At 38.9% G+C, this 18689-nt stretch overlaps 1 protein-coding gene across 4 annotated transcripts in view; it reads right to left on the bottom strand.

Annotated features, from left to right (window-relative positions):
- The window catches only part of UHRF2 (ubiquitin like with PHD and ring finger domains 2), a 414897-nt gene that overhangs the window by 163846 nt on the left and 232362 nt on the right, over window positions 1-18689 (bottom strand). For all 4 annotated transcript variants that reach the window (XM_030193781.1, XM_030193779.1, XM_030193783.1 and 1 more), the window contains exon 8: window positions 4530-4637. In XM_030193781.1, the coding sequence (XP_030049641.1) occupies window positions 4530-4637 (108 nt within the window). The remainder of the gene's footprint in view (window positions 1-4529; window positions 4638-18689) is intronic.

Below are 18689 nucleotides of genomic sequence, written 5' to 3' on the forward strand. Positions count from 1 at the left end.
TTGTAAACGTGACAGACGAGGATGATGCTGAATCCTCACATTGCCTCAGGGTCGGGTCTGACGATGGATGGTCCTGGGGGGCCTACACAGCAGGAGGCCTCGAGACAGGTGGAGACCCACTCGACACCTCACTGTTCCCAGTGTCATGGGTCTCAAAGCAGTCATTCCTACCGTGACTCCTGATGCCAATGCAACACTCAATGCCAATGAAGACGTCAAAGAAACAGACCTGGCTCCAAAATCTTAGCGATTTTCATATAAAGACAGAGGACATAGTCGGCAGGGCTATGGTCGGGCCCAAGACACTGAAGACAGCAGGAATGGGTGTCCGTTCCTGAGATGGTCCAGTTGCACGGGTACAACGCTTGAAGTCACTGGGACTCCTTGTGGACATGGAAGGAAAAAGTGCACCGGCGAAATCAAATGACACGATGGTGCCTGAAAAAGGGGCAAAGGCACAAAAAGAAGAAACCTGACCAGGGCAGACCTAAAACCGGCCCGCGTCCGAAAAGAACGAAACTTAAACGTGAGACAAACTAGGTAGTGGAGGTTGGGTTTTTTTTTTTCTTTTTATAGAAAAAACAAAATGAGGCAAAAAAAAGCCAAAGGCACTCAAAAAACAAGCACAATCGCTCTAACTCGGAGTGTGAGGAGACACTACAAAAAGCAGCTGCTCCTCACGTGGAAAAAAGTGATACTGAAGGAGTCACGTTCACAAGGCAGGCAGGAAGGCACTCTCACATGTGCAATGGAGCGCAGCTCACGCTCTTCAAAGATCTAGTTTTTTCTATAGCATATTTGCTGGACAGGGCGATGTGGATCGGCATCTACCCACTTGTGAGAATAAGCAAGAATGCTTGTCCTCAGAAAAGGTATTTGTATTCCAATCCACAAGCTATTCTCCGAATTAGTGGCCTGCACTCCCAGACATTTCCTTATTGTAGAGGTACCCGTCATGGTTGCCCCCTTTCACTCTTGTTATTTGTACAGACTTTAGACCCCTTAATTAGAGAAATTCAAAATCACCAGGAAATTTAAGGGGTTCCAATCCACACAGCTTATTTTAAGATCTCCGCCTTTGCGGATGATCTTCTGATCCATATTATCTCTATCTCTGTCCACTCTTTTAGAACCCTTTGAGGAATATGGAGATTATTCCGATTTCAAAATCACCAGAATTGCCTTCTCAGGCACAGCTTCATCAACAATGGGTGACTTCCCCTTACAATGGGCATCCGACTCGTTTCAATATTTGGGCATCTATCTGACCATTTGCACATCACAACTATACCGCCTCAATGTGGACAAACTAACGCAATCTACTAGTGATACACTAGTGGGGTGGAGACATCTGCCACTCAGCCTTCATGGTAGAATTCAGTTATTTAGAATGGTGATATTTCCTAGATGGCTATATGCATTTCAGATGTTGCCATTAAATCTTGAAAAAGGTCTTAGAGCTCTACAGCGGATCTTGACGAAATCTTGATGGGGGGTGAGGGTAAAGCGTAAATTACAATTTGATTTCTAACGGGCTCTTGCAGATTGGGAGGGCTGGATTGCCCTGATTTTAATTTGTATAACCAAGCATGTCTACTCCACCATTTGGATGATTGGATTCTAGGGAGACAGGATTACACACCTTTGCTTTTGGAATATGTTTATTTTCATGCCTGGCAACTATTATATCTATTACATATACCTGTTCATAAGCTTTCCGTACTTGTTAAAAACAGTGCTTTACTTCGCCCTTTGCGAAGTAATCAGTTACTGGGGTTATCCTCAGATGTATCAGACCTTCTCCCCATTACAGGTAATGCAGACTTCACCCCATGGTTTTGATAATATCATTTTTAGTTATAGAATACAGTTATGCCAGGTGCTTGAGGCTGATGGCAACATGAACAATTGCACCAATTAGACGATGGAACGCTATATCAGATTCAAGATATTTATGCATATCGACAACTTGCCATTATGTGTCATCCTTAGGCATAAACACTTTTACTACCTTGCATTGCTCGAAATTTGATGAATGTATTGCCTTGGCTAGGGAGGATCATTTATCGATCTCTATGTTACATAAATTTATATAACAATTACTTCCTTCCTGTGATCTTTCAACACCAATTGTTCGTTGGTGTGAAGATTTATGTAGGCCATTGACTACATTGTCCTTGCTCCCCAGAATTCCCACCCTTATATAAACGCAGATTATAGGGAGTACCAATTTCGTATCATACACAGAGCGTATCAAACTCAGGAGCAGCTTTTTAAAATGGGAAGGGTAGACACAACGATTTGCCAAAAATGTATTTTAGAGGTTCACTCTTTTTGGTCCTGCACACACACACACAGATGTTTTGGAAGGCTGTAATATCATATTTAGAGGAGGAGCTACCTATACCGACCTCTCCACTGGGTTTTTTTGTTCGATACGAGTGAATTTTTTGGCTGCAGGGCAAGGGAGCCTGTCAATTTCTCAGGGAAGCCAGCACTGTGGGGAAAAAGGTGATTTTGGGGGGGGGTGGGGGGGGTGGTGTGGCTGACTCCCCATCTTACTGGATCTGGCATAACAAATTTCGTTCTCTAATGTTGTGGGAACAAAATGCAGCAAAATTATCTCCTAAGTGGAAAAAAAGCATTTTTACAGGTGTGGAATCCTTACATACAATCATTATCCCCACATGCCTGTAGTGGGATTCTGAACACTCTTTAAGGTTGCAAGATCTGAGTATAGCAAAAAATGTTTTACCTGTCAGTTCTCCTATATAAAAGGTAGTGGGGGGAGGAAGTTACATATGTTAAAATGTTGCTTACATTGTATTACTTTAAGGCTATTGTGTATGTTGTATGCTTGCACCTTTGAATGTTACCAATGTTGGAAACTGTATATCTGGATTTGTTATCAATAAAAATGTTGAACTATAACTACTTACTGCAAATTGATCACACCAACTAAAAACACCTCCCTGCAAATATCTACTGCCCCACAAACCAAACTGCCCCACCTCCCCCCCAAAAAACTCACCCCATACAAATTGCCCCATCACCCTATAAACTGCCTCCACCCCAATCCTCCCTCCCTGGCTACTGTCCTACCATCTTCAACTGTACCATTAATCACCCTGCAAACTGCCTCACATTAAAAAAAAATACTCCCCTGCTAACTGCCCCATCTTTAAAAAACTACTCCAACACAACTGCCTTATTCCTACACTTGCCCCACCATCTGCAACTGCCCCTGTCTCAAATATTACCTCCAGCTACTCTCCACAGACACAACACATGCTATGTGCACATTGAACACACACACATACAACACAGAGAGTTGGACAGAATATTATGAGCCACTATCTGCATGCTTTCACCACTTGTTAGAAGAAACAAAGATTGAGGCCTTCCATCATTTATAAATGATATAAAAAAAAAAATAACCCAATACTTACTTTCTCCAACCTAGCAGTCTGTAAGAAATCTGGGAAAAAAAGATACCTTTCTACCCAAAAATCAAATAGATTTGAACAGATCTTAGCTCCAATCAAGTATTGTCAGCCAGCTTACCACAAACTGTTTTCACTGTTTCCAGAAACTACCTGGACACCAAATGCCCTTTTAGTGCACGTTTCAACATATGGACAGGTGTTGGCATTGTGGCCTGGAAAACAGATACTCTTCAATATATGATATTTTAATATAAGATTGCTTGTTTTAATCCTCATTATTAGAGCTCATATTTCCTTAGTTTTACATTAAATTATCTTTAAATCAGCTGTACCTTGTGTGGAGAAAGTAATAGCAGAAGCAAATTTTTGATTTTGATAGTCATTGCCCAACAACTGATGATGGCTAACCAGAATAACACAGATCTGCTCTCTCCGCTATTTGGGTAGAACTTAGCATGCATGATCTCCATATTTGAGAAAAACATCACCGATAAGGATAACAGAATAATAAGCAACTTTAAAAACCCGGTTACAATATCCAGAACTTCTTAAGCCTTGTAAAGTTATCCAAGATCTGCAGATTACTTTTTCCCTGGAGCATTTCATAACTGGTTGACAATAGTTCTAACATTTTTATTACTAAATATTGTCAATTTGTATAATGAATAAATGATCTAATAAAAAGATTAAACAACATAGGCAGTACTTTTGGGGGGTGGGGGAGAGACAGTCTGTGGCATCTGAACACTGACCCTAAATGATGCAAAATTCATAATTGTACAGAAAGGATAAAATATTTAGTGGAGAGAAAAATGAAGCACAAACAATCTTCTGAGGAAATCCAACTTATGAATGGATATCACCAAGCAGACAAACAAAAGGTTAGAAGTACACTGTTGTATGGGAATTTTAAGAAAGTCCCAAAGCTTCTTCAGCCAATACGGCATGAATAAGTTGCATGACTCATCTAGGTAACTTTATTCAGGATGCTTATTTTGAACACAAACAAAAAGTTAGATTATCTCAAATAAACATGACACCTACAGTTCTTTTCTTCCATTAGATAGCTATGAAGCAACATACCTGAACTCTGAATTTCCAGGTTGCACCAACAGGAACTCCAGGTATAGGCCCATAATGGTTAGAAGGAACAATAGTGCATTCTTTAGTGCGACCAACACAGGCCATACCCTGCAAATATCAGAGAGGAAAAAAATTCAAGGATACTTTTGCAGCACAGCAGCAAAAATGTGAACAAAAATGGGTTAGCCCAATTGTCCATGTGGCCAATAGGGTTAGTCTGTTTAATCACATGCAAAAATCTGCTAAATTCATTGGCTTTTTAGCTTAGTCCATTTGTCCATACGGTAAACATTGATGTCTTGAGGAACATTATCCAAAAAGCTGCAAATAGGCAAAACTGAGGGTTAGCCCACTTATCTATAAGAACATCCTATATAGTTAATAAGAAAACTATAACATTTCACTCAGTCTTCTGTGATAATACAACCTTAAAGGCATTTGGAAATAACATGCAAGGAAAATAAATGTTCCAATTTATTGTTTCTACACCGATTTATTTTTAGCATTCCTGATATGACTTCCGCTACATTTGATCCTTGTTCAGCCTTATTAAAGGATATTAAATTCATAAATTGGCTTCTGTTCATAGTCAATTAGATCCTTGCCCTTCTCAATTGATGAGGAATTTATCTTGAGTCCTTAACAGATTGGCCTACATATCTATTGAATGTCATGTTAAGTCATGGACTGTTTCCCTAGGTTACTGTGACTATTATGCTAACACCTATTCACAAAGCAGGAGGGATTGGCATAACCCTACCAGCAGTTTTTGCCCAATTGCTAGTATTTCTATTATAATGAAAAAGGAACATCAGTAACCCAGCAATTTTTCAAATTATCTATTTGATCTGCATACATTGATCATCTGCTTCAGTACTGAGCTTCTAACTGAAAAATGTGCTAAATCAGGAAGCAAATGATATTATTACAATTTGATATAACTGCTGACACCTCTGTATCTCCTGATAACAATGTTAAGGTTACATTACATCATATGGTGATTAGTTAGAAGCTCTATTTTCTGTTTTGAAACATCTGAGAACTGTGAACATCAAATCCCAATTTTATAAGACCAGAATATGCATTGTCTAAACTGCAGGCTGTCCATATGGCAGAGGTGTGGTCTGGGTGGGCCTAGGGAGGGCCAAAATATGGACCGTCCAACACTGCAGAAGGGGAAGTGATGGCCATTTTAATAATATGGACTTACCTGTGCTGTACCAAAGATGTCCACTCCCCTGCTTTGCCCATTCATAGTTTGGACACTTCACTTTGGTAAATGTATGTTCATGCTGGACATAGCCAGGCATTGGACATCCATTTCTCATATATTTTTAGAAGAGGCTGTATGTCAGCTTATCCTGTTATAAATACTTGAGAAATGGACATCTAATCTGATGTACAGACTTGGACATCCTTTCTAAAATTCTGCTCTTTATCAATTGCACACCAAACCACCCTCCCTGTTTACAAAGCCTGCGCTAGCAACTGCCGGTGCAGTATGTTGACACAGTCCATTCACTTTGAACGGCTGTGTCAGCATGCCGCGCAAATGTTATTTATGTGTCACTTACCCTGTAATGTGCAATATATTGGAAAAATAACCCAGATGTTAGAACAAAACTTTGAGAGCACAAAACCATTTTTTAAAAAGAGGGCGTTGGGAAGCGCCTTGGCAAGCTAAGAAATACACCTTTGAGGAACTGAAAGTTTGTGTTTTACAGATGTTTACCAATGTGGAGAGGGAGCGACCTAAATAGTTGTCCTTTTATAGGGAAGAACAATAAACAGACTTTTTTTTTTTTAAACTTAATGTAGTGCACCACCCCTCAGGTCCTCAGTCAGCAATGGATTTGACTGTTTTTCTTTAAAAAAAAAAAAAGGAGGGGGAATGGCTACTATGCCACAAGGATTTTTTTTTTATATTATTGTTATTAATTATTCTTATGCATTACTGTCTATCATTAGCTATTAATTTTATTATTATGTATTTAAAGCTTATTTTTATTTATTGCTTTTTTCTTCATACATTTTTTCGTATTTTTCTAAATGATGCTGGTTGTCTTCCCAATAACTTACAATTCTTATGGATCAAGTATTTTATTGCTCTAAGTAACTATCTTTTATATGTTGAGATTGATACTTTACTAATGGGTGGACTGGATGAGGAAACCAGCATTCCGGGGATTGACTGGCACCCCCACGATTTGGTTCACAGGAGCCTGGTGGGAAGGCAGCTATCGCCTGATGTAGCGTGCCAGTGCCAAGAGCAACAGCATCTGAGGGACAATAAAGACATCTATCTGCACGAGCAGCCAGAACGAAGAAGCAGCCAAGAAACTGCATCAACCTATTAACAGCCAAGGTAGATACCTGATAACTATCTAACCCTCCACACACACACAAATACAAATGCACACACACTCAAAAAAAACAAAAAAAAAAACCCTGACCAGGAAATAAACCAAAATGGAGAAAAAACAGAGAGCCCACCCCCCTACACCTAAGCACCCATATCTCTAAGCTCCCTGCACAATGGACAACCTAAGAATATGGGTTGTCTACTACATAACAGCATCATGGACAATGGGGATACCGGCTTACGTCACCCAAAGAATGGAACAAAATCCCTATATGTATCACCGCCAGATGACATTCATACCAGTAACTGGAAGAGCTCAATCACAATCCCCACAACAACACAGAAGCCAACCCAACAATCAACACCACAAAACTAAACTAGCACAATAATCAACAAGACTACAGCATCAAAAATGGACAAACACAGACAACTGCAGTCAGTCAAACAAACCAGCATCAAATATGAAAAATAAGCCCAAACACCCATAAGCTATATAAATGCTAGATCGGCAGTAAATAAAAACAACACTACTCAGAGATTGGATAGTAACAGAGAAACTAGGTTTACTGCTCATAACAGAAACATGGCTACACCTCGAAGATGACCCAGCACTGAATGAACTATGCCCACTGGGGTATACTACTACTATTTAACATTTCTAGAGCGCTACAAAGTGTACGCAGCGCTGTACAAACACAGAAGAAAGACAGTCCCTGCTCAAGAGCTTACAATCTAATAGACAAAAAGTAAAGCATTTAAATTAAAATATTTAAGCAGTCAAGCACAAGAGAACAGTCACAGAAGGACTGAAGATGTTGAAGGTGTGGTCAGTATGATTAGGTGTAACTCTGGTTAGAGTAGGGGAGGAAGAGGTGATAGAAGAATAGAAATGGGTGATGTAAAAGTAAGAGTGGGTTGATAGGGAGGTTATATAAGACATATAAAACAATACACCTCAACAGAATGAAAAAAGGGAGGCGGAGTTACAAATAATATACAAATCCTCCTTTAAAGTAGAACCGGTCGCTCAACATACATCCCCAACAATAGAAATCTTGGCATGCAAATTCACATATATATATATAATTTTTTTTGTTACATTTGTACCCCGGCTTTCCCACTCATGGCAGGCTTCAATGCGACTTACATGGGGCAATGGAGGGTTAAGTGACTTGCCCAGAGATATAACACTAGCTGATCAATATGCATCACACCGTTTTCCACCCACAGGAAGCTGGTCAAACGCACAAGACAATTTCATGGATTTCACATCGAACATCTGCACAAATCAAGCAAATGTCATAATACTATAAGACAACCAACCTGCATCTAGAAAAACAAATGACAGCAACACCAGATTGCTAATGAACTTCATAAACCAATGGAACTTCATAAAAGTGCAAGGCACCTCAACTCATACGAAGGGCCACCTACTAGATATACTTGATTACAGATTCGCAACAAACACCACATTACTAGAAAATCACAAATGGGAAGAGGGTACCCATGGTCAGACCACAGCAAGCTCACAATTACACTACAATGGAAAGAGAACAGCAAGAGCAGAGAACCAAGGAAACCAATCAAGTTCATTACCAGATGGAAGGTGGGACAATTAAACCTTCTGGACAACAATGATGAATGAACACAGAAACACATCACCCAAGGACATTCACTTCATGAAAAACTGGGACGAAATAAACAAAAACACACTAAACAAAATAGCACACTCAAAACGAAAACAAGGAACCAAAAACAAACAATCATGTCCCTGGTTTAATGATGAACTACTACAAATGAAAAAAATATGCAGGAAACTAGAAAGAAAATGGGCCAAAACCATGACTGACACAAACAACAACCACGTGGAGAAAAGCTATAAGAACATACACACATGTGGTCTTTCGGTTTATGCTAGGACATCGTGGGTTTTCAGTAAGTGTTCATGAGTTCTAATAGTTTTTTCGTGTTGCTCTGTTCTGGGTTGGCATAAGTGCTATAGTATTCTGCTTTAGCCTTTTTATGTCACCTTCAGTAACACACTCTAAACGATATGGCCACAATTTTGACTTAAATGTATTATTTTACAATCCATCCACCGGTCAAGCAGAAGTGGAGATTACCGTAGGGCACTTCTGCAGGAAGAACAGAAGTGGATTTTCCGACTTAAATCGCTGGAACCATTTGGACAGAATACACGTATTGAATGGTGCCATTTCTTCTAGGGTATTGAATGTTACAGACGTCCTTAAAAAATCTTGTCCATTTGACACTGAGAGCGTCTGACATCACTAAACAGTATAAATGTGGAGCCATTTTGATCTATTCTTCTGCTTAGAAAGGGACGGAGGAGTTAACTTGAACCAGTTTCAAGTACTGTGTTACATAGATTGTTTTGTACGTTGTGCTACCATGTTAGTATGTGAGAGCATACTTTCACCTTTATTCTCCATTCGCAGAAACAGCCCCGTCACACAGACCCTGAAGCAGTGGAACGAAACGCTGGCCATCGTCGGCTAGTGGTGAGGGGGAGAAGAAACTCGCTCCAGCATAAAAAGTTACAAGTGCAGTAGCAAAAGCGACTGAAGATAAGTTTCCTTTCAGTTTTGTATATTCTCATTTATGTGTAGCTACAGGTGGTGCAATAATAGATACAACAGCAATGTGATTTAAAACTTGATTGTTACGAAGCTGATAGCAGCAACTAGTTACCCGTTATTAAGATCAAAGTTTTTTTGGCAATGATGAACAGAGGATCATTTTTGATCCGTTTTAGCTCTATTAGTTTCATGTTGATCTAGGAGCTCTGTGAGACCATTTTTCCTTGGACATATGTACTTGCACAGATTGCATTTTCATCACGTGGAAGTAATTGTTACTATATCTCTTTCAAAACACCCAAACCGACATAATAAGATCACTACTAACAAAATACACACACGCACGATGCATACTAGATAACTGCACTAACTATATGATGATAGACCGACCCGACTGGTTCATCAAATGCTTTGCCAAACAGATCACACACAAGATTACAAAAGGGCATTCCCGACAAAGGAAACATAGTACTCACCCCAATACCTAAAAACACAACTAGCAAAATCACATCACCACAAATTACAGGACCAGTGGTCTCAATACCACTACTGACCAAAAAACGGTATGGCCTAGTAGAACAGCAACTAACAGCAATACCTGACATAATTCTCAATCCTCCACAACTCCCAATCAGGCTTCAGACCACAACACAGTACGAAGATGGTCCTAACCAACCTGATAACGAAGTTCAGAAGTCTAATAAGCCAAGGACAGAACATTTACTACTACAATTCGACATGTCAAGTATGTTTCAATCTAGCTTTCCACACAACACTTATGACCATATTCGACAACATGCGGGTCAGTCGCGGAATGGTTCAATGGCTTCTTAAGAACTAGATCTTACCTTGTAAAGATGTGTAATCAGTATTCAGACTGCTTCCTGGATACCAGAATGTGGGGTACCCAGGGATCTCCAATATCACCAATACTGTTCAACATAATGATGGCACCACTTGCGTTAAATAATTTCTGGTTTTTAAAAGAGAGAATGTAATCAGATGTATTATTTTCTAACTAAACCTGGACAGTAAGTATGTTCTCAATGAAATAAATTGACTATATGCATATTTGTTCTTGAGGAAGCTAACCAGATGATCAATGTGGAATAAGTATTAGATGAGTAATATCTGGGATAATGCAGGTTAATACCATGTTTTCTTTTTTCTGTTTACCGTTTAATTGATCTCCTTGTCTTATTTCACTCTCCCTATTTTTCTTCACTTTGTGGTCTAAGAAAGAGAGAGATTGTATATAATCCATATATCTAGTTGGGATTGTTTTCTTCTTATATTGTATTAATATGCAATCATCTCTGTATTACCGTTTGCAAGTGACCCTTGTAAAATGAAAAATTATAAATAAATGATTTAAATAAATGATGGCACCACTTGGAAAAAAAATTGGAAGCAAAGGGCTTTAGCCCATTCATATACGCTGACGATGTAACAATCTACATACCTTTTAATAGCAGCATCACTGAAATACTGGACAAAGTCAAAACAGGCCTGGACCTCATGGAAAACAACATTCAAAGTTACATTAAACAGGGACAAAACTAAATTCCTGATTCTAACCAACCCGCATAGCCCCACAACCTACCAAAACTTCACAAATCAACAATCAAACATATCAAATCGAAACACAACTAAAAATACTGGGAATTGTTCTAGATAAACATCTATCACTAGAAAACCAAATATCAGCAGTAACATCAAAATGTGTTCAAAAAACTATAGAAACTAAGAAGGATAAGAGACTACTTTACCAAACAATCATTCAGGCTAATGGTACAAGCGACAACAATATCCCACCTAGACTACTACAATGCAGAATACATGGGTACAAAGAAAACGCACTAAAACCACTACAAACAATCCAGAACACAGCAGCGACACTAGTATTCAAAAAAAAAAAAAAATCGAAATAAGAAAGACCAACTCCACTACTCGAAAAACTACACTGGCTGCCAATCAAGGCAAGACTAATCTTCAAAGCCACCACCCTCATTTCAAGATACTATTCGGAATGGCACCAAAATACATGCAAGACCTGATCAAATTATCTCCAAGAAACAAGCCTGGAAACCAGAAGCTACCTACTTTTCCACCTACCCAACTGCAGAAACAAAACCATTTACACAGCTGGATTCAGCTACCTGGGTTCCAAATGGTGGAACTCAATACCAAAAGCCATTAGAAGTATCGCTATCTCCTATTCAGAAAAGCTATGAAAACCTACCTATTCAAAACATTCTGCAACTAACCACAAACTATGGACAACCTCTCTACATCACAAATGTAATACACTAAAGTAACTCCACCCAAATGTAAACTAAGCCACTTTGAACCGAAACTTGTTTTTGGATAATAGTGGGATACAAGAATGCATAAATCAATAAATAAAAAAACGTGTTTAGGAGGCACAATTCTTCCAGACGCATTGTATATATATAATTACTTACTTTTTGTTATTGATTTTTCCTCTGTTGTGATTTATGTTTATTTTTGTTTTTGTGTGTGTTTATGATTTATAATTTTTGTTCTTTTTCTATTTGTGTGTGTCAACCTTGCAACAAAATGCCCTGATGCAGATGTATGAGAATACGGGTTGGTTGAAAGATAATATTTAAAGTCTGGACATATATGCATCTTGAACCACCCTTTATATTTATGGTTACTGATTTTGACAAATTGATTTGAGCCTACTGGCTGCCCTACTGCTCCCTATTTTCTACATTCCGTGTTGCAGTTGGCTTCTCTTCTGATTTTTTGAGGTTATACTGCTTATCAGTCCAGGCTCGAGTTTTTTTTTTTTTTTTAAAGTGGCCTAAATAATCTTCAATATACTTGGAGGTATAAGCTCAGAGTTTTTCTCACAACCTTAGGAATTCTTGCATCTAAACCATTGACATTGTTGCGTTGTTTGGCAGAAATGAAGGAGGGGTACGCTATCCTCGGGCCAGCCACTTCGTGTCCATGATCCCCGCTGGCAATCAGAATCTTCGTCATGCGCCTCCTGTTCGAGAGGTTTATTACCAAACCATATGCCCTACACCTTGGCATTCAAATGAATGGACCTCACCGACTGCAAGAGATGCTTCAACAAGCTTTGTACCAGGAGTCTACACATTACTTGCACCAAGCTGTACAGTGGTACCTGCCTTCTCGCTCCTTGAGATCACAAAAGCATATACTTGTTGTCCCTGCAATCCAACATATACAACTGGAGAGCATCCAAACTGGTACCTTTTCGGTTTGTGGTCCGATTGAATGGAACAGGCTGAAGTTTCCTTGTCCATTTTTAAAAAGGGCTTGAAGGAATTTTTACTGTATCAGGCTTATCAGGCCTCTAGTTAGTTAATAGATGGATGAACTGGATTAGCATGGATTCCTTGCTGGTGCTGTGTATTGTATTGTTTTTCTAATTGTACTGTATTTTATCTTTATGTCCTGTTTTATTATGTATGTTTTTTCTGTAACCTGCCATGGGCAAAGGCGGGCTAGAAGTAATAAATTAAATCGTTGCTTGCTCGAATTTCCTTCTACTAGAGGAACCCAATTTATGTGAGTTTTTGATTTATCTTTCTTGTTCCAAGTGAATGAGCTTTGGGTCAGTCTCCTTTACATATAAGGCAATTTCTTACTGGAGTTTTCATCGTGCTTTGAAAACATTTCATTTTGCCGATGATAAATAAATACCTTTTTCTTTTGGTATTTGACTTGTCATAATTTTGTAGATCCTGGTGTACATACCAGTTTTAATCAAGAACTGTATGTTGTTGAAAACTTGCTTGTAGGAATTGGGTGACTAATAAGTACAGTAACTAGAACAAATATTACTTTGTTGAATAAAATATTAATGTTGTAGAGAATATTAGCAAACTATACACACTTCAAATCCAAAGCATTTCCAATGTACTATAATTTACACCAGAGAGATATGTGTTTGATGTGCGTGGAAGGGCCATTTTAATAGGAGGAATAGCCTAATGGTTAGAGTGGTGGGCTGAGAACCTGAGGAACTAGCTCAATTCCTACTGTGTTCCTTATGACACTAGGCAGGTCATCTAACTCTCCACTGCTCCAGGTACCAAGAACTTAGATTGCAAGCCCATTAGTACTGCCTATAATAAATCTAATCTGCTTTGATTATATACAGAAAGCAGAATATCAAATCCAAGACCCTTTACTCAGTTCAATGACGGTCAATTGTCCAGTACAGCATATCACTTTTTTTTTAAATTTTAATAATTTCTTGAATCCCACCATCTACAAATCTAGATGTCTTACAGTCACATATATAACAAAAAGAACTTAACATAATTAAAGGTATTAATCCGCAAACAAACCTTTGCCGTAGATCGGAAGGCGGTAGAACTAGAGGACATGAAATGAATTGAAGGGGGGGCAGACGCAAGAAAAATGTCAGGAAGTATTTTTTCACGGAGAGAGTGGGTGGATACTTGGAATGCCCTCCTGTGGGAGGTGGTAGAGATGAAAACGGTAACGGAATTCAAAAATGTTGGGATAAACATAAAGGAATCCTGTTCAGAAGGAATGGATCCTCAGAAGCTTAGTGGAGACTGGGTGGCAGAGCCGGTGGGAGGAGGTGGGGCTAGTGCTGGGAAGACTTCTACGGTCTGTGCCCTGAAAATGGCAGATACAAATCAAGGTCAGGTAACACAAAAAAGTAACACATATGAGTTTAACTTGTTGGGCAGACTGGATGGACCGTGCAGGTCTCTCTCTGCCGTCATCTACTATGTTACTATAAATCATTTACATAACTATAAAATAAAAAAAGCAATAAACAAAGCTTGAACCACTATACAAAAATTTATAGGACTTAAAAGATTCTGTAAATATCTAAGTGCTGGACAACTTCCCTAAATGTATTTTCATTGATAAAGGTGTGTCTAGTATGACTCCAAGGTATTTCATCACTCTTAACACAGGAATGGGATGGTCATTCTTTAAAAAACATCCTAAGAAAAGAGAAATATTAATATTCACAGTTCTTCACTCGACAACTGAAACAGCAATATATGCTCTGAACAGAACGCTATCCAGCCACTTCTGAATGAAAGGCATTCACTTATATCTCTCACTGCAAAAGCACACTAAGGGGTTAATTTTCTCACAGGGAACCTATTGTAAGTCTATTCTATAAAGAAACACAGGTACTTATGTGCCTTTATACAACAGGCACCCAAAATCAACTATTTGATCAACCAACTGATTATTGTAATATAGTTCTCCAGAAGCTTACAAACAGACAGCTGAGAAAATTCCAGGAGATGTAGAATGTTGCAGCCAATTGATAAGGTGAAAGAGGGATACAGCAACTCCTTTTGGGTGGCTTTGCATTGCTCCCCGTGAAAGCCAGAATTTAAGCTACGTATTATGATAGACTATACTGAATATTTTATAGTGCCCCAATACATTATTCGTATTCGGCAAATAGTGATTAATTCAAATAATTTGGAGCGCTGACTGTGCTAAATCCTACGGAAAAACTCCTGATCTCTGACTTCATGTTGCTTCTTTATTAGTTATGTTAAAGCTCAATGCCCAATTCATATTTGGTATTCATATTTGGCCGAATATATTTTTCATTACTCGTATTTGGCCAAATAGTAAAATATACTATTCGGTACAGCTCAAGATTTAAAATATCATATGGCATGCCCCAGATTATTATTTTTATTACATTTTAAGTAGGGCTGTACATTGATTAAAATTTTTAATTGCGCGATTAATCACATGATCCAAATCTAAAAGAACTGAAATAAATTTAGCATGTTCACATAGTTGTTTAAATTTTTTTTATTATTCCTAAACATTCAATAACTGATTCCATTTCCTTAAAAACAACCCACCCACACACACACACAATTCCTTCAGGCATGTGAAAGGTAATTTTAGAAGCTTCCACACAGAGATGTATACCAAGTGCCAAAGTGGCTTTTCTGAATATATTTTTTGGATTTAGCTGGTATCTTTCTCAGTAGTAGCTGCAGGTGAGCTACATTCAGGTACACTAGATAAGAACATAAGAATAGCCACACTGGGTCAAACCAATGGTCTAACCCCTGTATTCTGTTTTCAACAATGGCCAATCAAGGTCACAAGTATCTGGCAGAAACCCATATAGTATCAATATTCCATGAAAACCAATCCCAGGGTAGCAGACTATGGACTTTTCCTCCAGGAACCTAATCCAAACCTTTTTAAACCCAGATACGCTAACCGCATTACCGCATCCACCGGAAATCAGTTCAATAGCTTAACTATTCTTTGAGTGAAAAAATATTTCCTCCTATTGTTTTAAAAGTATTTCCATATAATTTGAATGTCCCTGGTTTTTGTACTTTTTGAAAGAGTAAAAAAAATCAATTCAGTTCTACTTGTTCTATAACCACTCAGGATTTTGTAGACCTCAATCACCTCTCTCCTCATCCGTCTCTTTTCCAAGCTGAAGAGCTCTAGCTTCTTTAGCCTTTCCTCATATGAGGCGAGTTCCATTTCCTTTATCATTTTGTCACTCTTCTTTGAACCTTTTAATTTCGCTATATCTTTATTGAGATACGGTGATCAGAATTGAACATAATACTCAAGGTCAGGTCCGTATCATGGAGTGATATAGAGGCATTATAGTATTCTTGGCCTTATTTAACATCCCTTCCTAATAATTCCTAGCATCCTACTTGCTTTTTTGGCCATCGCCGCGCACTGGGCAGAAGATTGTCTAAAATGATACCTAGATCTTTTCATGGGTGCTAACTCCTAAGGTGGACCCTAGAATCAGGAAACTATGATTCGGCTTATTTTTGCCAAGGTGCATCGCTTTGCATTTGTCCACATTAAATTTCATTTGCCATTTGGATGCCCAGTCTAATTTCCTAAGGTCTTCCTGCAACTTTTCATACACCACATATGTTTTACCAACTTTGAATAGTTTTGAGTTGTCTGCAAATTTAATCACCTCACAAGTCATTCCAATTTCCAGATCATTATAACAGAAGGTTGTGACTTGCCCAAGATCACAGGGACCAGCAGCAAGATTTGAACCTGACCAGAAAACCAGTAGTCTCCCTTCTGTAAGCATGGTGTCAGCTGTGTGACATCACCTACTGATGAGCGACATATCATCATGGCATGGATCCCACTCCTGTCTTTCTCATATATACCCCCCCACCCCCGAGCCAGCCACCTAGTTCCCTCCCACTTCGCTTACAGCAGAAGTAACAGTAAGTTTTTCTGTTCCCTGCTGCACAGTGCAGGATGTTTCGCTGGTTGTGTGGTTTCAAGTCCTGAGAGAAGAAAATACTATCGGTAGTACACGGCACACTTAGGCACACCAGCAATCAGCCACTGATATGGCATATGCGGTCACGCCTACAGTATGGCATAACACAGAGTTTTGCCCTAATACTCTATAATGGTTTAGGAGTGCTCTGAAGCCGTTATAGATTTAGCACTCAGCACATGAGATTGGGGCACCTAAATTGAGGCAACCAAGCTATACAATTGCCGCCAAGGAGTACACAATCAAAATTATTTATTGTCAGGTATTTAGACAAAACAGTTGATTGGCACTCTCAGGGAGCAGAGATGACCTACGTTTGTAAGTAATAAATCCTGCTTTTGAGAATAAATGTTCACATGGAAATATGGTTGCTGGAATACAAAGACAACAGCTTGCTAATTTTGAAAGAGCTGTGTACACAGTGCAGCGTCTTCTCCACTAGTCTAAACGTGGAACTTCTCCAGTTGAAGTGGTCTCTGCTTATAAAGTTCCAACTTACCTACAGGCTGTTTCTCATCTTCATCATCGGCGCTAGGTGGCAGATTGAATTTCATTTTCTTCTGTTGCTTGCTTCTTGGGAGATGTACATGAAGGTCTTTGGCTTGAAGTTTCCGCAGCAAGCAACTGTTTGATGAAAAGCCAAGTATTCACGCTCTGTATGGAGTAAGAAATATCAACTTCTTGAACTGCACATCCAAAGTACACATTATGGACAAAAACTTAGCATTGAAACTTTACTTTTGGCTACTAAGTTCTGCACAAAGTTTCTCCTTAAAGCAAATTATGTATACAGGATCATCATCGAACACGGTAACTCACTCATCAAATGGCAAATTGTAGACAGAACAACTGCACAAGATACATATTTCTCTCCATCAAGGTGTTCCGTGGCAAATCTGCGTAGTTCAAGCACTTTACAAAGTTTTTCAATATTCTCCCATTCTGCCTTTGTTAAGAGTACAGTCGAGTTTTTATGCTCTGCCAAAGTTGACATTATTGGCTCCCTGTGTTTCAGCATGTCAAAGGTACTATTCCATCTTGTTGACACATCTCGGATCAGTTGCTCTTCAGGCAATTCTTTTAATCGCTGTTGTTTATGAAGCTCAGAAGTGTTGGCAGAAACTGTGTTGGAAGTGACTATCTTTCGACATTTTTCAAAGAGCCACGTCAATTCCAGCCTCTTGTACAGTAGTATTTACACAGAGCTGCAGTACATCCACCAGACAAGGAATATACTCGTATGGCAGAAGAGAAGCTGCTTTAACCATATTTCTAGCATCGTCAGTCCTAAAAGTAGAAATTGTATCCCGAAAGTGCCATTCATGAAGTACATATCTGACATGTTCAGCCACATGCTCAGCTGTTTGTCTTTCTTGAAAATTAAAAATTCCAAGAGCCATCAACTGAAGACACCAGTTTTCATCGAAGAAATGCACAGTTGTTCCAAGATAGCTCTCATTCCCAGTATTCTACAGTTACAGATACACATGTAACTTTCAATAAGTGCATCATTTTCTCCTGCTTTTTATGATCAAAGTTCAGATAACTTTTGCTTAATGGTAGTTCATGACAGCAACACATACGTAGAATCAGAAGTGGCCATCTGGAAAGTCTCTGCAGCCCTGAATCTCTTGTCACATTAACTGGTCGGCAGTCCATAGCGATCCATTGTATCAATGGGTCAGTCAATGCATCAGCTTTTGCCTTACAGTCGATTTTCTGAATGAATGTTTTCTGGTTACCCAGAGGAATCAATCTCCAGGAACCGAAGCTTTTGATGATGTGAACAAAAGAATGTCTGCTTTTAAGGCGATAGCCTCACTATATTGACCTTTGATGGTATTTGAAATCCTTGCAAACAACTGTCATGTCCATGAAATGAAGGT

Source organism: Microcaecilia unicolor, chromosome 2, assembly GCF_901765095.1.
Source record: "Microcaecilia unicolor chromosome 2, aMicUni1.1, whole genome shotgun sequence".
Classification (NCBI taxonomy): Eukaryota; Metazoa; Chordata; class Amphibia; order Gymnophiona; family Siphonopidae; genus Microcaecilia; species Microcaecilia unicolor.